We start from the raw sequence: 23,551 nt of genomic DNA, 5'->3' as shown, positions 1-23,551 counted from the left end.
TTTTTTGGTTTTTCGAGACAGGGTTTCTCTGTGGCTTTGGAGCCTGTCCTGGAACTAGCTCTTGTAGACCACGGTGGTCTCGAACTCACAGAGATCCGCCGCCCCTGCCTCCCGAGTGCTGGGATTAAAGGCGTGAGCCACCATCGCCCGGCTGCCAGTGTCCTTTTTTAACCAAAAATAAATAAATAAAAATTGTGTTTGCATGGGTCTTTTGCTTAAACATATGTAAGTATACTGTGTGCATGCCTGGTACTCATGGAGTCCAGAAAAGGGTACCAGGTTCCCAGAACTGCAGTTCTGGATTGTTTGACGCTGTCATGTGGGTGCTGGGAACTGAACCCCACGTGGGTGGTCCTCTGCAACAGCATCAAGTGCTCTTAGCTGTCTAACCATCTCTCCACTCCCAATTATCCTATTGTAAGAGGTTTATTTTTATTTATGTGTATGTAACTGTGTGTCTGCCACATGTATGTAGGTGCCTGTAGAGGCCAAGAGGCCACTAGGTCTCTTGAAGTAGGAGTTACATACAGGCAGTTGTGAGCAGCCTTATGTGGTGCTGAACTTAAGCGTCTGTCCCCGGTAACAGCAGCAAGCGCTGTTCTGTACTAAGCCATCTCTCCAGCTCCTAATTTCTATTTACAAATGTGACAATGTACACTGGGCACAAAATCTATTAACAGTGGTCCAAGATATGGTCAGCCAGGAGCTCATGCCTATCAACTATCTGGATCTGCACCCAACTGTGTGGTGCTGCCAAGAGCAGTTTGGGTTGGGAGGTTGGCTATCCCAGGATGAATCAAGTTTCAAAGGGCCAGAGTCTCAGAATCCAAAGCAAGGAGGAGGGGGCAGGAGTGAGTGGCACACAACAGAAAGGGAAGGAAAGCAGCAGATAGAGGTAGGAGGCTTGTGTTCTGAAACTGGGGACTGTGGGGGAATACTTTAAATTGTAAGAGGGAGGGTCTTCCTTTCTTGGTGAGACGACAGGATCTCACTCTGCAGACTCTCCTGGAGCATACTAGGTATGCAACAGGTCCCCAGGTCTTAGCACAACCTACGCCATGATGAAAGTACCATTCAGGCCTTGAAACCCAACACACAGACAGACAGCAACACTTGCAGAAACAAGAATAAAGACCTAATCCATTAAAGTCTATAGTTCTGAGAAAGTTCCTAAATATACTAACTTTGCTTTCTGGCTTCTGGCTAACATTCTTGCTAAATGAGGTATGTCAACCCAGAATGTGGTTTTTATGCTTAAAAGCACACCCACAGAAAGTCTAGGGGCTGTACTTGTCCTGATATCCAGGTGTTGCAGAAGATTTGTGTAACTATGCAAAGATGTGTTGCACTTGCGTATGTTTTGAGTATTTGTTAAACAAATGCAGCACATCTTTACGCAGTTAAACTCTCTTATCACATAGGTTCCAGGATGTAACTCAGGTCAATGGCTTGATGAGCAAGCATTTTAACTGCTGAGTTATCCTGTCAGTCTCTGTGATGTACATTTATTTTTGTGTCTGCTTGTCTGTATGTGCATCATATATGTGCAGGTGCCCTTGGAGACCAGACGGAGGTGTTGGAACCTTAGGAACTAGAGTCATAGGCCATTGTAAGCCACTTGATGTGGGTGCTAGGAAGTGAGCCAGGTCTTCTGCAGGAGCAGCCACTGCTCTTAACTGCCGAGCCACCTCTCCAGCCCTAACAATATACTTCTTTCTTTCCTTCCTTCCCTTTTTCTTTTCTTCTTCTTCTTTTTTTTTTTTTTTTTTTTGGATAGGATCTCTCTACACAGTCCTGTCTGTCTTGGAACTCCTGTTGACCAGGCTGGCCTTGAACTTAGAAAGTCCTGCCTCTGCCTCCTGCGGACTGGGATTAAAAGTGTGCACCATTACACCTAGTATACAATAGTTTTTAATAGGGCTCAAGATTTTGTTTTCAAGAGGGGATTTCAAGTGTCTAGGATATAGTAAGTAATTCAGCATTTTCTCAGGGCTACGACTCGGCTTATGAACATACCATAGCCATGAAAAATGATAAATACAAGATTTGAAACAATATGGTATATTTTTCATCAATAGCAATCTGATTAATCTTTGAAAACCACCAGTAGAAAAATAAAGCTGTAACATACACCATAATTTGTGGAGATCTGAGCCAGGGAACAGTTAGTTATCCTAATATATTTCCTTTTTAAATTTTTTATTTATTCTTTTTTTTTTTTTTTTTTTTTTTGAGACAGGGTTTCTCTGTGGCTTTGGAGCCTGTCCTGGAACTAGCTCTGTAGACCAGGCTGGTCTCGAACTCACAGAGATCCGCCTGCCTCTGCCTCCCGAGTGCTGGGATTAAAGGCGTGCGCCACCACCGCCCGGCTATTTATTCATTTTTTAAAGACAAGGTCTCATAAAACCCAGATTGGTCTTGAACTCACCACGTAGCCAAGGATGACCTTGAAGGATGACCTTGAATCTGAGTGCAGGGATGGAACCCAGGGCCTCCTGTATGCTAGGTAAGCACTCTATCAACCCCTAAATTATCTTTGACTTGTGAAGTCTGCAGAGATTCAGAACGGAGGTTCTGTGGCCTTTTCCAGACCCAGTCTTCCCTGATCTGCATCCTAGGAAACTGACCCTTAGGCCTGCTATTGGTACACCAGAAGATGTGAAGGCAGGACCAGTGTGAAATGAATTATCTATTCATTTTCTCTTGACCCAATGGCAGGACCTGGAGTCATGGCTCCCAGCATTTAACTCCTTCCTTCCCTATCAAGGCTCAGCTCTTGTCTGGGTCTATAAGAAGAGATCTTCCTTCTTGGCCCTCCAGGCTCAGAGGCAGCAATACCTTTCCTCTGTGGTCTAGTTTGGCACTCTACTGGCTCATTCAGCCTGTCCATATCTCCCAGTCAGTCTCGCTCCTTTGGAAACAGCTCTGCCCAACTCTCTGCAAGGATGCTGCCTACCCTAGTGCCGGGAACCTGGCCAAGGAAGGCAATTGGGTTTGGGAGAAAAGTGCATGACTTCTGCCTAGTCTGCTCGCCTAGTCAGGTCAATCGAGAGGTTATCCCTCCCCTGGAGTTAAAGATTTCTCTGGACACTGAGAAGGGTCCTTACCTTGACGCTTTCTTGGATCCTGAGTGAAAACCTCCTCCTCTCCAGTCTCTTGGATGTACAGGGGCCCCCAAAACTCATATTTGGGGCTGGCATCCCCGGACTGAGACTGGGTACTGCTTAAGGACTCCACTGCAGTTCCTGAAGTTGACATCTTCTCCCAAGCCTGCTTCTGTTCCCTCTGAGGAGATGAGACCTAGAGACAGTAAGACATGGTGTCTGCGCAGACGACTCAAGACGAGCAAAATCCCAAGCGAGCTGTGCAGAACTTTAAGAGAAGGAAAGGAAAGACAGCCACCCCACTGAGCTCCCAAAGGTACTTCAGGGTAAGAGCAGACAACAGGAGCAAACATGACCCAGCTCCCCAAAAGCTTCTAGCTGATTAATAAGTATACTGCATGGTGTTGTCTAACAGTTTCTGCATCCTACAGGAAGGTAAACAACACAACCTAGCTTCAGGAAGTCCCTGAAACTGACCAGATTCACTAGGCCCCTCCCTGTCAGAGTAAGCAATAAAAGCTGAGAGTCCCCCCTGCGACTAGCAGAATAGACATGTAAAGAAGACCCGGCAAAGCCAAGCTGCAAAGAAGACTCTCAGACCAGCTGAGCTGCCTGGAAAGAACATTCTCCAACCTGCTGAGCTGCCTGCAGGCTGTGCAGGGTGCTCCAGGTTCCCAGCTTTGTGAGCTGTCACGCATGCTGGGCTCTGGTGATGCAGCTCTCTCTGAGTCATTTCTGCTCCTGTAAGTAATCCCTCATCTAAATTTTGGTAAGCAACCCCAATAAAACTCATCAGTTCACCAAGCTGGACTTTGGTCTGTTGTGGGTTCCCTATCTGGGATGAGAGGATGGGTGTTTGGTGCCTCCCCAGGAAAAGTTGCTCCCAACAGATGGACAGCCCTGCCTCCTGCCTCCTAGCATCTGACGGCCTCCCGCCCACCTGCAGTCCTGGCTCATCCAGCTCTTGCTCCAGGTCTTCCAGCAGAGTGACGGCCTCCTCTGCACTCTCAGGGCAGTGCTGCTGCACCCAGGCCTGGAGCTCTCGGGGCAGGATGGTCAGGAACTGCTCCAGCACCAGCAGCTCCAGGATCTGCTCCTTGCTGTGGATCTCGGGCTGCAGCCACTCACAGCAGAGCACCCGAAGCTGGCTCAGTGCCTCTCGGGGCCCAGGAGTGTCATGGTACCCAAACTGCCTGAAGCGCTGACGGGATGTCTCTAGGCTAGGGCGGCACTTGTCCTTCTCATCATCCTCTTCTGCTTTACGGGTCGAAGGCCCCATTGACTCTTGAGGTGGCCTAGGGCCCAGAACTGTGGCCATGCCCACCACCTTGGTCATCACACAGATTCCAGACACAGCGGGACCTTGGGGGGCAGACCTGGTGCCTTTGAATTTCTCTTTCTTAAGAGTCACAATTCAAACCTAAAAAAACATAGTTTCCATAAAGTTATCAAAAAACAAAATTATGTTTTTCTGGTATTTACCACAGGGGCCATCAGTCAACTACCATATAAAAAGTATTGTTCAGAGCTGGTGGGATGGTTCCGTGGATCAGAGTACCTGCAGTTAGGCCTGACCACCCAGGTTTGACCTTTGGCAACCACACTGTGGTAGGCGAGAACCAACTTCTGCAAGTTGTCCTCTGACCCCCGCACACGCGTGCTTGCACACACACACACACACACACACACACACACACACACACACACATTTAAAAAGCATTGTTTAGAAATGTTGTTTACAGGAAAATGGGTGGAAGTGGAAATCATCATGTTATGCAAGTTAAGCCAGACTCACCAAAGTAAGCTGAGCATGTTTTGTTTCTTCTCCTATGCAGAATTTGAAGGGTGGGAGCAAACATGAAAGTAAAAGGGATATGGAAGAGATAAAGGGAGACTGTGAGGGACAAGAAAAGAGAACTAAGAACTAAATATGATTAAAACAACTGTATGCAGTGTGTTTGTTTGAAGAATGGCCCCTACAGGCTCACATATTTGAAAGCTTAGTCACCAGCGATTATACTATCTGAAAAGATTAGGATTACGAGGTGTGGCCTTGTTGGAAGAAGTAGTGCCACCAGGGGTGGGTTCTGAGGTTTCATACAGATCAGGATGTAGCTCTTAGCTACTGCTCCAGTGCCTGCCTGCATGTGGTCAGGCTTCATGCCACGATGATAAAGTACTTAACCTCTGAACTGTAAGCCAGGCCCCAGTTAAATACTTCCTCTTACAAGAGTTGGCTTGGTCACGGTGTCTCTTCACAGCGACAGAAAAGTGACTAAGAATGTGTGCTTGTAGACATCACAATGAAGCCTGCCACTTTGTACAATTAATATGTACAAATTAGAAAAAAAATATTGTTCAGAATCATTCTGGAGTCAGCAAAGCAGGGCGTACTTTCACTTGATGGTCTTATGTTCATTTTCCCCCAAAGGCCAGAGTGGCATAATTTTAAAATTAGATCTTTGCTCCTAAAGTTGTTTCACAAGTTTACAATTATACGTATCGTAGTTTCTATGATTTGAGCAATCTACCTAATATTGTCTGAACATAAAGAAGCCGACTCATCAAATGACTGCTTGTCAGCATGAGCTTGTCTGTCCCAGACTGGAATTGGCTGGCTTGTTAAAAAAGAATGGAGTATCGCTGGGGGTGGGGGCAGTGCTGGCACACGCCTTTAATCCCAGCACTTGGTAGGCGGATCTCTGGGAGTTTGAGACCAGCCTGGTCTACAGAGTGAGTGCCAGGACAGCCAGGACTGTTACATAGAGAAACCCTGTCTCGAAAACAAACAAACAAACAAACAAAAAAGAGAGAAACTAAAACGGAGTATAAGGGCTCGGTAGATTGCTCAGGAGTAGAGTATCTGTCTTGTGAAAGCAAACCTTTGGGTTCTACCACTAGCACCAAATAAATAAACAAACAAAAATAATAAAAATGTAATTAGGATGAACTTTATCTGACTTTTTTTTTTTTTTTTTTTTGAGGGGCACTGTGTTCTCAAGGATGATCAGAGCCCAGTGCTAAAAACATCATGGGAGCTGACTTTTTTTTTTTTTAAAGGAGAACATATTCAATTGGTTCTTTTGAGGTGTTTGTACTATTATACAGATGAACTTTCCTGTTCATGTGTGTGTAGGTTTGAGGTCATGGTCAGACATCTTCCTTTGTCACTGTTCCCCTTATTCTTTGTTTTGAGACAGGGTCTTTCACTGAGCCTGGAGCTCATGGATCACTAAGGCCCGCTGGCTGGCCAGCGAACCCAGAGGGATCCGCCTGTCTCTGCCCTTCTAGTACTGAGAGTTTAGGGACAAGCGGACACCCTGGGTTTTTACATGTGTGCTCAGGTCCTCATGCTTGCACAGAAAGCACTTTACTGACCAAGTCACTTCCCAAGCCCCATGTCTAAGTTTTTATTTAAGTGTTCTTAGCTTAAAAAAAAAAAAAAAAAAGATTTTATTTTAAAATCATGTGTGTGTGCATGAGGGCGGGCCTGTGGAGGACAAGAGTAGGAGCCCCGGAACTACAGACATGTGTGAACTGCCCGACATGAGTGCTGGGAAACAAACTAAGAGTCTTCTGCAAGAGCAGAACTTAGCCACTCTTAGCTTAGACTCTTAGCCACTGAGCCATTTCCCTAGCCCCGCCCCTGCCTTTCATTTATTTATTTATTTTTGTTTCTCTGTGTAGCTTTGGAGCCTGTCTTTTTTTTTTTTTTTTTTTTTTTGGTTTTTCGAGACAGGGTTTCTCTGCGGCTTTGGAGCCTGTCCTGGAACTAGCTCTGTAGACCAGGCTGGTCTCGAACTCACAGAGATCCGCCTGCCTCTGCCTCCCGAGTGCTAGGATTAAAGGCGTGCACCACCACCGCCCGGCTGGAGCCTGTCCTTGAACTAGCTTTGTAGGCGAAGCTGGCCTCAAATCTTGGAGATCTGCCTGCCTCTGCCTCCCCAGTGCTGGAATCAAAGGTGTGCACCACCACCACCACCACCGCCGCCTGGCTCCCTTCCCCTTTTTAATTGATCGATTGTGTGTGTGTGTGTCAGGGTGGGGTGTATGCATGCTACTACACACAGTATGTACAGAGGCCAGACAAAGGTGGCTTGCGAGACTCAGTTCTCTCGCCGTCTTTTGTGGCACTGCTCTTAGACTTTGAATAATGGCTGGGAAGATAACAAATGTGTGTGTTGTTGGTGCTTTTGACACAGGGTCTCGATGAATAGACTCGGCTGACCTGGAACTCAGAACCATTAGGCCAGCCTGTGAAAAATGTATATACAGCAAAACCTTCTCTCAAAAACAAACAACAACAACAAAACAAAAGGGAGGTGGGGAGAAGAAAAGGGTGGAAATGGGATAGGAATGAGAGAAAAGCTTCCACCTGACTGGCATGTTCTGGGGTGTTTTGTTTTTTGGCAAGATTTATAAGAAATCTGATAATAAACTATCTTGGCATACCACCACTTCCCCCAAAGACAGCCAGTAATTTGGTTATGCTGAGCTTACCATTTGGAGATGCCCTCCAGGTCTTGGTTTCCGAAAATTTCTTCAATGTTCATAAAATCAAAAAGCATATGGGTGGAGGGGCTGGAGAAATGGCTCAGTGGTTTAAGAGCATTGCCTGCTCTTCCAAAGGTCCTGAGTTCAATTCCCAGCAACCACATGGTGGCTCACAACCATCTGTAATGAGGTCTGGTGCCCTCTTCTAACCTACAGATATACACACAGACAGAATATTGTATACATATTAAATAAATAAATAAATATTTTTAAAAAAAGCATATGGGTGGAAAACACGACTAATTTAACACCATCACAGAAAAAAAAAAACTTTAAAAAAGCTACCTAAAGCTTATTGTGGTGTGTATGCCTTTAATCCTAGAGCTTGGGAGGAGGCAGAGGCAGGGGGAATCACTGAGTTAGAAGCCAACCTGGTCTTTGAGCAAGTTCCAGGACAGCTAGGTGTTATGGTTTAGATAACAGGGCTACACAAAGAAACTGTCTTTAAAAACCACCAACAACAACAATAACAAAACCCAAAGGTATCTTCAAGGTTTAACTCGGCTGGCAAGATGGCTAGGTGAGTAATGAGTGCCCACATGACGGAAAAGAAGCACTGAATCAAGCAAATTATCCGTTAACCTACACACACACACACACACACACACACACACACACACACAGAGAGAGAGAGAGAGAGAGAGAGAGAGAGAGAGAGAGAGAGAGAGAGAGACAGAGACAGAGACACAGAGAGAGAGAAAATACAATAAAAATAAAAAGCTCTTTAACTCTTGCAGTCTATCAGCAGAAGCAAATAGTCTAGTCAAGACAGGCTTTTGGTCACTTCCCAATTTTTCCCTCCTTTATGCCAAACATGCAAAATGTATATACCCCTCTTAATCAACCTCAAATTCATTCTGCACAAGATGAGGTATCCATAAATCAAAGTATCACAGATTGCAACAAATGAACAGAGATTACTACCCAGTGACAGATAATGCCTTTAAGACAGTCTGTACTTGGGAACATCAAGCTGAAATCATGGTGACACACACCTGTAATTACAGCACTAAGCACTGGAGAGCAGAGACAGGAGGATCACCAATTATGCGACAGTCTGGGCTATATAGCAAGACCCGGTCTCAAATCGAGTAAACCAATTTTCAAAAAGCTTCTGGGCAAGCCAGTAATTTTTAGGAGCATAACTGCACAGTGGATCTAATTGCTAAGAAAGTGTCCTTTAGACTGAGCCAAATCTGCATCATTTCAATAGCCCTGAACCAATATATTCAGTTTCTCCTTAGGCGGCTTCCAGCATTTGAAGAACAACTTTCGAGCCTGTTAATTTTCTGCTCACAGTTCTTTCAATTGTCTCCTTTCAACACAGATTTCCAAGTATGTCACCCACCAAATAAATTTACTTTCTCTCCTATACTCTACTTACAAAAGATCCTCTAAAAATCTGTCCAAACTTGAGCAGATTCCCTGAACTGTGAACACAAAGCCCAAAGGGACTATTTCCCCCCTGGGTTGGACATTACCCAAGATTAATGAGATTCGGGTTTTCACAGGTTCCTAACCTTGGGCTTGTTCTTAACAATTAGTCCCGAGTTTAAATCTCCGGGCGAGAGCTAGAGAAGAAAGAAGGCAGTTTCCGTCGGATAACATAAAGCTCAGTTGAAGGAGCTCAAAGAAAGCGATTCCGGAAGGGAAAAAAAGGGGGTTTTGTTGGAGAAAGCCCTTGAGGGTGGAAAAGGCTTTCCATAGAGCGGCGCCTACAGCGGCTGGGCGCGGCGCTTCTCCCTAGACAACCTCCCAGAACCACTATGGACGAATCCCTGGAACCAGAACCGCAGCTGCCAAACCCGTTCCTCCCTCTCTAAACCTTTCGGCCAACATTCCTTTTCCCCGCCGCTAGGCTAACCTGGGACTCGCAGGCTCACCGTGACTCAGAACCGCTTCGGAGCCTGGTACCTGCACAGCCGCCGAGCAACCACACAGCCGGAAGTGCATCAGAGCCCCGCCCCACGGGAGGGGGCGCAGCCGCCCCTCTAGGAATCGGGGATTCTCGGTATCCTCCTGTCTGAGCCAAGTCTGGAGCTGTGCTGGACTTCATCTGTCCAGTACTTTTTTTTTTAATTTATTTTTTCTATTTCTTTTTTGTTTTCTCCCTCTTCCTTCCCCTTCTTCTCCCTCTCTCCTTCCCTTTTCCCTGGTTGTCTTCCTTCCTTCCTTTCTTTCTTTCTTTCTTTCTTTCTTTCTTTCTTTCTTTCTTTCTTTCTTTCTTTCTTTCTTTCTTTCTTTCCAAACATCTCATTAAGCAACTCTGGCTGGCTTGGAACTCTATGTATACCGTGCTGGCCTCATACTCAAAACGAGCTTCCCGTCCTCTCTCAAGAGTAAAGAGCTTGCTGTAGAAGCATGAGGACCTACATTGGATTTCCAACACCACATAAAAAGCCTGTGTGTGGTACATTACATACCTGTAATCGCAGTACTGGAAGGATTCATGAAGACACCTCGCCTCAAAATCAAGGTAGAGAAGCAACTCAAGATACTTGACATCAACCTCTGGCCTTTGCATATATGCACACACACTTGCTTACATGAGCACAAAGAGAACAATCTGTCTAAGCTTACATGAAGAAACCAGTGTCTGGACAGATCAGATCCAGTACATACTGGAGTGTTAACTGGTAGCAAAGCGGAGAGTAAAATTTGATTCTCTAATTGTATCCCAGTGGCTTAGACATGCTAGTACTGCATCATCAAGATATGTCCCTGGCTCTGAAGAGATTAATAGGTATGTATATATACATGTATACACACACACACACACACACACACACACACACACACACACCACCGCTGTTGTCCTTTTTCAGAAATGTTTTGATTTCTGAGCCGGGCAGTGGTGGCGCATGCCTTTAATCCCAGCACTCGGGAGGCAGAGGCAGGTGGATCTCTGTGAGTTCGAGCTAGTTCCGGGACAGGCACCAGAGTTAGAGAGAAACCCTGTCTCGAAAAACCAAAAAAAAAAAAAAAAAAAGAAAAAATCAATAAGAAATATTTTGATTTCTGATGAGTTCAGTGAACAAACACTTCTCAAGAATATGCACTATATCAGGTATGTATTATGACACCAAAGTTTACAAGTAACAAATACACTGTTTTGGGATTGGGCAGATGGCTCATGGGTAAAGTGCTATTGTACTAAAGTAGCACAATCAAGGTAACTGATTGGTTCTGTTGTTTCCTGTCATCTTGGAGGAAACTCCTTCCCAGAGTAATTAAAGAACCTAGTGCCTGTTCTAAGAAACCATACTGCTCTGGATGACAGAAGAGCTTTAGAAGACAAAACGAAAATTTCAGGAGAAACCATAAATCAAAATTGATAAAGATTAGGTTAGCAACCTCTCTAAAGTTAGGGTTGGGACAGGGTTTCGCTTTTGTTTTTCCAGAAAAATAAAAACAAACATCTTGAGGAATTTAAAGATCTTTGGACAAATAAGCATCCAAAGAAAAAGGGAGAACTACCTGGAAAAAATTACTGAGAAAAGGAATAATCTGGCCTAATGTCATCTCTGAAGTCTCCAAAAAGGTGATGGGATCTCACAATGACGATACCACCTGGATTATAACACCACTAAGCTGAAAAACACCATTACAGATTGGTTTTGGAATACAAACTGCTCAGAACAATTTCAAGATGGTTACTTGAGATGACCCAGCCTCACAGACTACTCTAGCCAGGACTTGAGACAAGCTCTGTACTTTCCCATTACACAGACTGGACAACAAATGATAAAGCTACCTCTGTCAGGACTTGACAATTAACCCAAACTTTTCTTTTCAGGATCCCCTAAAGATGCTGTCACCCCCAGACAGCAGGAAGTAAATTTAAGAACACAAAGCCCACATCCCAAAGAGATGAGTTGGGTGGTTTTTGGTCTTTCATTGGGTTATGGGTATTTGTCATTGTTTAGGGGAATTGGTTATAAGTTGTTATTGGTGATGGTCAGGAAAAAAGCTGAACAAAGGAGATTAGATTCAGGAGTCTTTTTTTTTTTTTAAGGGGAAATACAGATATGACAGGATAAAAGGGTAGAGTATTGAATCTACTCTGTTGGTTTTTTTTTTTTTTTTTTTTTTTTGGTTTTTCAAGACAGGGTTTCTCTGTGGTTTTGGAGCCTGTCCTGGAACTAGCTCTTGTAGACCAGGCTGGTCTCGAACTCACAGAGATCTGCCTGCCTCTGCCTCCCGAGTGCTGGGATTAAAGGCGTGCGCCACCACCGCCCAGCTTGAATCTACTCTGAAAAGGAAAAAGAGAAGATATAGATATGATGAAATAAAAAGATTGAATCTACTTTTAAAAAGCAACTACTAGTTTTAAATATTTTATTGGATTGGACTTTTGTATATTGTACACAAATTTTGTATATTGATATAAATTTAAGATTAATTGCCACATCCACGGCTGTCTTGCCTGTGTGACAAAATGCCTCTCAGGTGGTGGCCATCTCAAAATGAGGGGCTCGTGCTTCCTGGAGCTTGCCCCCCCCCCACAGTTCCCTGGCAATCTGCTCGAGTTGTGCCTGATCAGCCTCAACGACCTCGTTCACTATGTTCCTGGCAATGGTTTCTTGCGTTGGCTCTGCTATCTTTTTCTTCTGTTCTACTTTTCTCTTGACAAAAACTTAATCTGTTCAAGGAACCAGGAAACATTCCCAACGGCTCCTTGAATACGGAGGAACTGATGCGTCAGTTCCCTCCCTTGATTCAGGCCATTAATGTTATGATTAAGACTCTGGCTCGCTCTCTGGGGGAATTTAGATACCCTAGAACAGAAAGAGCTCATGATAGATTTGGTAGAAGATGGGTAAATTATGAAGGAAAATGTATGGAATGGCATGTGTTACCATTTATGGAGAGGCTAGCCAGAATGAGAAACCCCTGGTGCATTTTTAGATAGGAAAGAAAGGCAGGCTATTCTTGATAACATGAAGCCAGCCATTCAATATTGGAGCAAACCCTGGGGGTGGAATCCTGAAGAATGGTGTTTGGGTTACCTTGGTTACCTTGAGGGCAGATATGATTTAGGGCCATGAGAAAGCACAGTTGAAGAATGGTGTTTGGGTTACCTTGGTTACCTTGAGGGCAGATATGATTTAGGGCCATGAGAAAGCGCAGTTGGTCAATGGTGTGAAACGAATTTCAAAGAAAAGCTCTGCCCACCTGGCCCTGACCACAAGATATGCTGAGAATAATCAATTGCCTGTAATCATTTTCTTTATGTAAGCTTTTATGTCTGCCAACTTCCTTCTGTAATTTCTTAAAAGTGATGCTTGAATTTTAGTAAAACTGCAGCAGATTTAAATCTCATTAGAGTTGTGTCTGTCATTCGCACAATCCTGGGTTCTCCTTAGCCTTCACCCCTGTTATCCCTTGGTCTTCGATCTCCAAGAGAGTCGGTCCGCAGCAATTAATTTTGTTAAAACATACTGTACATACATTTCTAATTTTATTCAAGGTATTGTACCTACAGAGCTCATTTAACAATGTAAGGCAAATTTCTAGTTCTTGAAAGCTATTATTACCAACTGCTTAGAATAATAAGGGAATGCAGGTTAGTAATTAGTCATCTATTACAATTAAACTTGTAATCATATTAGGTAAGTTTTCAAAATCAAAAGAGATATAGTTTAGACAGATTGTCTTTAAATACTTCAGAGATCTACAGAAGATGGTATTTAAGATGTTTTAGTAACATAGGTTCTTTTTTTTTTTTTATGACAGAGACATTTCTATTCCTGGTAGCACCAATCTATTTTAGAGATGATGATGGGCATTGAAGAAACTCAGTATGGAGTTTACTTTGTGGCAAAAGCAATCCATTGGGCAAGAAAGTGCCCTTGCCTCAATTGCTGACAGTGTGCTATCTTGGTTGGAGAAGCAGGACACAAAAGAGAGTGCTGGGATTAAAGGTGTGTGCCACCACCACTCAGCTCCTTTTATTTATTTTTATTTTTTTATTTTATCCTTTAAGACAGAGTTTCTCTATAGCTTTGGAGCCTGTCCTGGAACTAGCTCTTGTAGATGGGGCTGGCTTCAAACTCACAGAGTTTGCCTGCCTCCTAAGTGCTGGGCTAAAGGCATGCGCCACCACCGCCTGGCCTTAAATGTATGCTTTTGCTTAAATGTATGCCTGTGCATATGCGTGCCTAGTGCCCTTAGAGGCCACAGATAGCACTGGATCCCCTAGAACTGAACCTCAATGTTGGTTCTGGGAACTGAAACTATCCTAAGAGCAGCAAGTGTTCTTAACCTCTGAGCCACTACTCCAATGCTATTTTTTTAAAATTATTTATTATGTATACAATATTCTGTCTGTGTGTATGCCTGCAGGCCAGAAGAGGGCACCAGACCCCATTACAGATGGTTGTGAGCCACCATGTGGTTGCTGGGAATTGAACTCAGGACCTTTGGAAGAGCAGGCAATGCTCTTAACCTCTGAGCCATCTCTCCAGCCCCTCCAATGCTATTTTTTAAATATAAATATGTATCTATATCTTACATTTTTGTTTCCTCCATCACATCTCTGCAGAGCAAGCAGAGCAGGAACAAGCATACTGACTCAAGGAGTTTGAAACTGAAGCAAATGAAAATCAGAGCATTTTGAACCTCTTCCAGAGTTTCTGAATATGATGAATAAATCAATTATTTGAGAGAAAGTAAAAAAAAATGCCAATTTTGTATAAGGACTTAGTGGACTGCAGTTCTAATTTAAAAGTATTTTTGTATATTTGTGTATGCATACAGAAGAGGTATCCAGGGTACTTATGAGCTGCCTGCATAGGTTCTCTGAAAGAGCAAGTGCTCTTAACCCATGAGCCACCTCTCCATTTAAATAAAAGTGAAAACCAAGATTAAGTTCTATGCAAAGCTAAAGGGTGGCAGTTCTTTCTAAACTTTGGACCCCTACCAACACCTGCATTTGGGTATGTGTACACACCAATTTGTGCTTGCTGATGCCAGGGGGCCACCATGGGCATCATTCCTCAGCTGTCCACCTTTTTTGACAATGGCTCTGTCTTGGCTGGAACTAACCAATAAATCGTAGGAATCTTCCTGTTCATACCTCCCCAACCCAGCCTTCCTTTGCTTGAGTTCTGGTATTCAAACTTAGGTCTTGATGGACTGAGCTATCTCCTGAGCCCTGAAAACCCAACTTTAACATAACCAAAAGATGACAAAACAATCACTAGGATTGCCTGCTGGAAATACAATTTATTATTTTACCAAGTCCCAGGAGACACCACACTTGCTATGTATTCCAGCATTTTCCTCTTGCTGCGGTAACATTTCATCTGACCTCACTTCTCCTAAAGTGGACCACTGACTATTCCGAAGTGCTCTCTCCTTCCTCCTCTTCTTCTAAGTGCTCACACAGCCCAGGCTGGCCTCAGACTTACCACATAACCAAAGATGACCCTGAATCCTTTTTGCCATTATTGCCCCAGGGCTCAGATCACTGGTGTGGGCCACCTTCCCTGGTTTAGGTAGTATGAATTTGGAGTTGAGGCAAACACTCACCACATGCCCAGCTTTCCATTTCTCTTTTGAAACTTTAGTTTTCAACCAGGGCTTCAACTTATTTTGAAAGAGTTCTATAGCTTTAAGAGAAACAAAGAAACAAATCCAAAAGACCCATTTTCTCCCATTACTTATCAAAAGGAGTCTATAGAATTATGAATGAGGATTTAAAACAAATTCCATTTAAAATTTTTATTGAACACCAACTAAGCGTCTGGACTCTTTAGAGGCTGATCAAATCAAAGAAAGATCCAGTTTTAAACAGCAATGATTTAATTCTGCTGACATACAAAGTTTCTTCTTTGGGTCTAATTGATGCTAATATAAGCTGGGAATGGACAAAACAGGATGGTTTTCCTAGCTTATAAACGAAAAGACAGTGCCTGAGTTAACTATCGTGTTGATCTGGCTGTAATGAAAAAGTTTTTAAAAATTCACTCAAAATAATTTTTTGCTTGCATAACCAACCCTAACCTTTAACACTCATATTCTCAGGACAAGATTTTCTCCCATGAATTTCAGTTAAGGGAGCTGGTAATCCCCATTACCAGCATAAGCATTTCTTTTGGGGGACGGGCAATGCTGGAGGTCACATCCAGGGCCTTGTATATGCTAGGCAATTGCTCTCCTCCCGAGTCACATTCCGTACCATTATCTGCCTATCTGGGTATTTTAGCAAATGCTCAGCTTGGCCATGCCCCCACTCAACTAGGGAATTCTAAGCAAGTGCTGAACCATGTCCTGGGGCCACTCATACTCATGGGACATTCTAAGTAACTGCTCTTTACTGAGCTACACCCTTCACAGAGGAGTCTACACAAGTCTTACGCACCAGTCCAGCTAGGGCAGACTAGAAACTTCAAGCTGTTACCAATTAGTCTTAATTGAGAGGAAGGTGAGCAAGCTCTGCCCCCTCTACCCCTGCCCCATGAGAGATCAAGTCTTTCTGCCCTCAGCACTTTCTTAGCAGATCTTAAGGCTATGGGAACTTTATTGGCCGTTCTTTTGTAACACATCTGATCTTGTCCGGAGACTACAGGATAAGTGAGACTCAGTGTGACTGGTTACCCTCTCCTGAACCAAAACAACTTACCCCCAATCTCAAACTGTAACGAAATACAAGTTTTGGTCCAGCCTCTTCTAATCTTTCAGAAATCTCATTCTTCCATCTTCAAGCACTGGGCCAAATTTACTTAATGAGTGCTTGTGAATCAAGACCATTTTAAAGACCAATTAACTTGGCTAATGACTGTGTAATTTGAAGTTGAGTCAGTTTGTGGAAGGGGGCGTGTCACAACCTACACGATTTAAAAACAACCCCCCCTCCCCCCAAAAAAAACAGAACTCAAAATCACAGCAGACCATAATTCACTGTTTTTTTCCATTTGAGACCATGGCTCAGAGCTGATTAACCTTCATTCTCTCCATTCTGCTGTTTAGAATATTAGAGAAAAATATGGGATTGGTGGTATCAACTAGGAAAGAAGCAGACAACAGGAAACTAAGTTCTCATAGTAAGACATTAGTTATTATGTATGGCAAAAGGATTTCTCAAACTTATGCTTGACCTGCAGTATTGGAGATGGCTTACCTTACCTAAAACTTCAAGTTTGTTTTACAAAGTTTTGAAAAGCAAAACAGGTATTTCCAGACATAATAAAAAATCTGAATAGCAAAATAAGTAACTGCTTTAAAATGTACAGCATTATTTCCATAAAAAGAGCAAAGCCTAGATCTGTTAGGTACTTTTCCAACAATGCTCATTGTCTCTAATAGTAACTGAAATAAAAATCTACCCTAACTTCTATAAGTGATCTATTTAGACCATTTAAGTTTGCGTCTCTGGTTCTATATTTCATTCAATTCACAGACTTTTGCTTCCCTAATAGGAAATCCCAACATATTCCTATTTCTGTGGACACAGGCTGGCTGTGAACTTGTGATCTGTCTCAGCCTCCTGAGTGCTGGGATTACAGGCCTATACTACTATGCCTGCCTCCCTTATGGATATACACGTACATAGTTAAATTTTTTTGATAGGATCTCCTGTGGTTCAGACTGGTCTCAAACTTGCTGACAGAGGATGATCCCGAACCCCTGATCTTCTTGTCTCTATCTCCCAAGTGCTAGGATTATAGGCATTGCCCCCACATCCTTTTGATGCAGTGCTGGGGATGGAACCACACCCCCAGGCCTCCCTCATATACACTTCTGAGAGTTGCTCTTAGTGAGTGGGACACAGAAAATGGCTCTTCTGGCAAGCTTGCTGTATTGAGTATTTCAGCACTGCTACTCCAAGTGACAAAATTGGTCTTCCATGAGGATGGCAAGATGGACCTGATTAAGTTCCCTTTTGATAAACAGATCAGTATGTCTATTGGAAATAAAGATGACAATTCTAAGATGAAAATTTAATAAATATTCACAGCTATGGATCTTCAAACACTGTCTCCTAAGCATAAATGTGCCAGAGAATGGGAGCAAGGAAAGAACCTTGCAGCAGAGTCAAAGTAAATCTTGCAATGCTTCTCAAACTCTGAGATAGCCCTCCACCTCCCCAGCAAGACAGAAAGGCATTTCCTGAAAAGTAGCCCTTCCTGTGGACTGAGTCCCCACTCATCTACGCACAGAGGATTTACGAGGGAAAACAGGACTGTGGTTACCGGCTGGGCAGCCTAGCTGTTCTGTATACTTCCTATCCTCTGCTGAGTGTATGTTCTCCTCAAACATATTAACACTGGAGCAGCCAGAACCCACGGGTTCCCACTGCAGCTCAGAAGGGCACTTCGCGTTGGCTGCCCTCTTCTCACAGATCTCCCTCCCCACAAGTAGCAGCCCGAGTTTTCTCCCCACCCCAATTCTGTGAACTCTTGTTTATAATCACATCAGTTTCTTAATTATTCCAAAACTTCACTTTTTTCCTGTGATGCACTCTGTTCAACAGACTGGACCACGTTTACAAGGAATATACAGAGTGACAGGGGGGGTGAGGAACGGAACACATCAAGGTGCCCAAGCGAACCATTTCCATAGCAGGTTGTACATGTTGACTACTTCTTTAGCCTTTCCCCACATTTGTTTCCTCCTGTGGATCCTCTGGAGTGAAGACTGAACTCCTTGGCAGTTTCTGGAACTTACTGCATGACTGGAACAGATGAAGGGAATTTCATGTCCACGGCAGTACTATGAAGTTGGCCTCACAGACATTAAGAGTTTATTTACAGTGTAAGCTTTGCCAAACACCACACTCAGACTAGGTCCCATTCTGGAGTATATTTCTGATGTATGTTAAGGTGTGGACTGCCCCACATACTCAACAGTCTCTCTACACACATTGAGCGGTCTCATGTTTATGCCTTTAACATCAAGTGCTTTGCATACCAAGTTGTCTCACACATCTATGCTTGGCCTTGCCTACCAGGCTGAAGTAGAAAGTCCGCAACTTTGACTTTTGTCATAAGGTTAAATTTCACTTAAAAAGTCTTCAACTAGCATGCCAATGGTTAATTAGCGAGCACTTAAGTTGGAACATCCATCCTCAACACTACAGGTGTCAGCCTTCTGAATCGTGACACAGACATACTGTGTGGAGCATCTACGATGTTCTGATAACCATCTATAGCCTGCTTTCTAAATAAAATACATCTTCAACTGGCTGCCTCCAGGAGTGCATCTGTGGTAGCTAGCTTTGAAGCCACTCCAGTAACTATCTAATAGTAAGATGTCCCAATAAAATGGGAATGAGGGGTGGGGGAGGGGAACAGGTCTGTCTTAATTTAACTTAAAAACAAGACCCTAGGTTGATGGTCGAAGTACATCAGCATGTAGTTGTGTATGTCTGTGTATAAGTGGCCAACAGGGAAATGACCAAAGCCCTTTCTTGGGCTCAAAACCAGTGTCCGGATGGGCTCCCGGAGTACTGAACCTCTTTTTTCAGTTGTTTTAGCAAGCTAGAGTTCTCAAAAAGGCCCACCATCACCATGACTCATTCCTTAGGAAGAACCTTAAAGCATTTCCATCTCTGCCTCACTCCAGAGTGAACCAGTGAACCAGCATGTCTGCTGCTTTTCTGTTGGGTGGACAGACACACTCACAGGCAGCACTGTGGAAACAGTTTAGACACCATCACTGAAGTGTGACTGGTCTAAGAAATAAAGTCAAAGAGGGACCAGATAATGATTGCTTGTAGGATTCTAGTTTGACCTGGAGCTGAGGTCACACAGGCACCAACTTGATGAGACCCACTATTGTGTCTCATGGACTTTTGCTGCTCATCAGCAAACAAATGGTACAAGATGGTTTTAGTTGTTTCTTGAGAGGAAATCTTAAACCGTATGCGGGGTGTTCACGCCAACAGTCTTTAAGTTTGTCTTTTTAGCTTATGTTTCTAGGGTTCTGCAGGGATCTCCACACTTTCATGAAAAGAGCAGTTTGTTCAAGTGCCTGACACCTATGTAGTCCAGACTTGGGTCTCGTGTATGTGTTAAGTCTTGATCAAGAGCTTCTGGGAAGCCACCTGCAGAGATCTCAGGAAAGGCTAACGTCCCCTAACCTCACTTCATTCTTTCATGAGAGATCAAAACGACGCTGTGTGCTATTAAACACAATGACACAACCAACCACACCACCATGTGGTGGTGAACTTCTCAGAGCAAGAGGGTATCTTCAGCCACTGTCAGCTAGTAACCACAGATGCTTCTGCAAGTGTCTGGCCAAATGTGGAAAAGATGCTCCCTTTAACTTTCCCTTTTTCTGAGAATTAAAAACAAAAACAAATAAAGGAACAATAAAAACAAAAGCCCATCACATATTTTGAAGAATGTTAGTTAAGTTTTGAACAACTCAGCAAGTGCTCAAAAGACAAACCATTCAGCAGCTGACCGAAAATATTTCTGGCCAAGAATAAGAGCTTTGCGTGAAATATGTCACACAAACAAAAACTTTATAGTGTTCATATTTTTCTTCTGTAAGTGGACAACAAAAGTCATTTTTTTTGACATTCTGTGGTTATTTACTTACTGATCCATGTTTACAGAGTCTCTGCAGACAGCTAAGCAAGCTTTTGCTTATATTTAGGACAAAAATTACATTGACCCTAGAATAACTTAGAGCACGGCCTATAGCTCTGAGGGTACCATATTTCAGGTACTCGCGATTCACAGCTCTCCCACAACATGACAGTCCTGTTGGAAGTCTGTCATATGGAGTGCCTTGGGTGTGTTAGTACTACATCCAGTGTTGTGTGGTCAGGAATATAACTGTATTTCTTGACAACTGAAGCATCTTTTCTTGGGGGGGTGGTGGTGGTAAAAGCTCCATACACTGAATGGTGAAGGATTGAAAGATGGCATGTAGTCAAGTGTCGAGGCGTGGAGAGTGCTCTGAGGAGTGCTAGAGTGCTTCAGGGATGTTGAGGAGGGAGAGAAGTCTTGAATTGTTGCTATCTCAGTAGCACTGAGCACGCCGATGATGGCAGAGCCACCCGTTTACAGTCCTTAGAACTACAAAGTGGTGCATACACCCTCTCTTTCAGAGAGACAGAAATCATCTTTGGTTTGATTCTGATCAGCACAGTCCTAGGTTTCTATAGCTTTGGCAGGCTACCAGTGATCAGATATACAACTTTCTGGATATATAACTTGCTTGAACAGCATGTCCCAATGTAGTTTTTGTATTAACTGTCTCTCTTCATTGAGAAATATAGGTTGTCCAAGTAGGGTTTGTTGGCAGCAAGTGGCTTCTTAACTTCAGTTAATATACACAGAGCCGGTCTTGATTTGTATACCCATTACTGGAAAGCTTGGCATTTTACTGTGTGTGCTTTTATCTTGTGTGGAGATATACTGAAGATATACATATGATTAGCTCTCCCTTGCAAGGACTGTAAGAATTACATGTCTACAGACCACCTAAAGGCAGAACACTGTCAATGTAACTCTTAAGGATCCTTAAGTGTGACTTCTCAAACAATTAGATGGTGTTATGACTTTTCCCTTGATGGGCACATATATCTGACGTAATTTCAGAAACAAAAGGGGGGAAATGGTTTGATGGTCCACTATTGCTTTACACACAGCTTTTCAGGAATGCTCCAAAAGCATCCAGGGAGGCCGGGCTGTACTCCGAGGCTCTCTCTCGGGCATGGATCCTATGGTGCAGTGTGAGGGTTGAGCTCCGCGTGAAGGCCTTGCCGCACTTAGTGCACTTGTAGGGCTTTTCTCGAGTGTGAATTCTCCGGTGCAAAATAAGGTATGAGTTTCGGTTGAAAGCTTTTCCACATTCACTACATTCATAGGGCTTCTCCCCTGTGTGGATTCTCTGGTGCTTCGTGAGGTCTGAACTCTGGCTGAAGGCTTTGCCACACTCGTTACATTCGTAGGGTTTCTCTCCAGAGTGGATGCGCTGGTGCAGGATGAGATTTGAGCTATGACTGAAGGCTTTGCCACACTCGTTACATTCATGAGGTTTCTCTCCTGTGTGGATTCGCTGATGTAGGACAAGGTTTGAATTGAGACTGAAGGCTTTGCCACACTCGTTACATTCGTAGGGCTTCTCTCCAGTGTGGATGATTTTATGGCGGATAAGGCTGGAGCTTCTTGTGAAGCATTTCCCACACTCATCACACCTATGCGTCTTTGCCCCCGACGGAAGCTCTTCGGGGGTATTATTGAAGTTTGCACTCAGACTGAAGCTTCTTCCCAGACCTTTGCCCTTCTCCCTTGGGCCCCTCTCTCCTGCAGAGGGCTTCTTTTCCTTGGCTGTAGGTGGCCCAGGCTCTTTCTTCTCTTTGCCAGTTTTTTCTTCAGGGTTTCTCTGCTGCCTTTCGACTACTCTGCCCTGCTGTTCACGTTTCTCTCCAAATTCTTTCTGAAATCTTCCTGCTGTCTCCCCATGTGAGGTGGAATCTTCTTTGACTTCAGCCTTTGGGGTTGACTCATTCCCATTCCTGTTTTCAGAACCTGACATGATAAATAGAAAATACAAATAGCACCATTTTCTTCTGAATACAGGTGTTAACATGATGACATAATTTTCTAAGAAGCTTCTATATACATGGAGAAATTACTTCATAGCATTAAAAATAAAATTTACCAACAATGGAATGTAGAGCTGGGATGGAGGTGGAAAAATCATAGTACTGGTAAAGTATACAAAGAAGGCCAGGCATGGTGGTGCACATCCAGCATTCAACTGGCTGAGGCAGGAAAATCACCAGTGACAGACCAGTTTGGGCTACATAGCAAGATCTATCTTAAAGTGAAAAAGGAAAAAAAAAGAGTGAACAGCTGTGAAGGGTGTGAATAAGCAAGCGTGGCATGGGGAGTGAGCAGAGACAAGGAAAGGATAAGGAATTGAGAAGATTCAGAGGTTGTCCTATTAAATGGTCATCTGATAGCCAATTTGAAAGAAAATATTCAGCTAGTCACAGCTGGCTGTGGTGGCACATGCCTGTAATCACAGCACTCTGGAGGCAGAGGCAGGCGGATTTCTGTGAGTTTGAGACCAGTCTGTTCTGTATGGAGCTCCAGGACAGTCAGGGCTACATAGAGATTCTGTGACAGGACAAAAAAAAAAAAAAAAAAAGAAGTCACATTGCAAGCTTAATTTCAGCACCAAAGAAGAAGAGGCAGGCAGACAGATCCCTATGAGTTCCAGCCCAGTCAAAACTAAACAATGAGACCTTGTCTCAAAAAAAATAGGAAAATAAGAAATAAAGCCAGACTGCATTTCCAGCAAATATCTGTAAGTCTTACAAAAAAGAGAACAGGCCAGGTGGTGGTGCATGCCTTTAATCCCAGCACTTGGGAGGCAGAGACAGGCGGATCTCTGTGAATTTGAGGCCAGCCTGGTCTATAGATGAGTTCCAGGACAGGCTCTAAAGTTACACAGAGAAATCCTGTCTTGAAAACAAAAACAAAACAAAACAACAACAACAACAACAACAAAAAAAAAACCCCAAAAAACCCAAAAAGAGAACAGGTAAGGAATTGGTTAGTGGTGTTAGCAGAGGGAAGGCAAAGCAGACATCCCAGTTCTGTCATACTTTATCATAGCTTAAATCTTCACCAACTGACAGTTGAGACTTACAGGAAAGAAACAATTCCCAAGAATGTAATCAGAAGAACCAGAATACAAATTTTACAGTGTAGAGCTAATCTCTGTATTTTAGCAGCCAGCGTATTAAAATACTGAAGTTTAATTTTATTGTACACTACTATATCCCATGTATCACTATTTAAAAAAACCAACAATTATTGTGTGTGTGTGGTGTTTTGCCTGCCTGTGTATGTCTATGTACCAAGTGCATGCTTGATGCCTGCAGAGGTCACAAGATGGTCTTGGATCTCTTGGATCTGGAA

The 23,551-nt window shown here is 43.5% G+C and overlaps 1 protein-coding gene across 4 annotated transcripts in view; it reads right to left on the bottom strand.

Moving 5' to 3' along the window:
• LOC101998088 (zinc finger protein with KRAB and SCAN domains 1) overlaps nt 1-23,551 on the bottom strand; it is a 40,132-nt gene that overhangs the window by 2,914 nt on the left and 13,667 nt on the right. Inside the window, exons 1-3 of one of the 4 annotated variants that reach the window (XM_005367067.3) lie at nt 9,523-9,587; nt 4,045-4,524; nt 3,108-3,300 (exon numbers count right to left, since the gene is read on the bottom strand). In XM_005367067.3, the coding sequence (XP_005367124.1) occupies nt 3,108-3,300; nt 4,045-4,440 (589 nt within the window). In that variant the 5' untranslated portion in view covers nt 4,441-4,524; nt 9,523-9,587. Of the gene's footprint in view, nt 1-3,107; nt 3,301-4,044; nt 4,525-9,522; nt 9,588-18,375; nt 22,151-23,551 lie in introns of those variants that run through there. The other 3 variants (XM_026789324.1, XM_005367068.3, XM_013353772.2) reach the window with 3 other exon arrangements.

Source organism: Microtus ochrogaster, unplaced genomic scaffold (assembly GCF_000317375.1).
Source record: "Microtus ochrogaster isolate Prairie Vole_2 unplaced genomic scaffold, MicOch1.0 UNK16, whole genome shotgun sequence".
Lineage (NCBI taxonomy): Eukaryota > Metazoa > Chordata > Mammalia > Rodentia > Cricetidae > Microtus > Microtus ochrogaster.
This window is presented reverse-complemented; position numbering and strand designations above follow the sequence as displayed.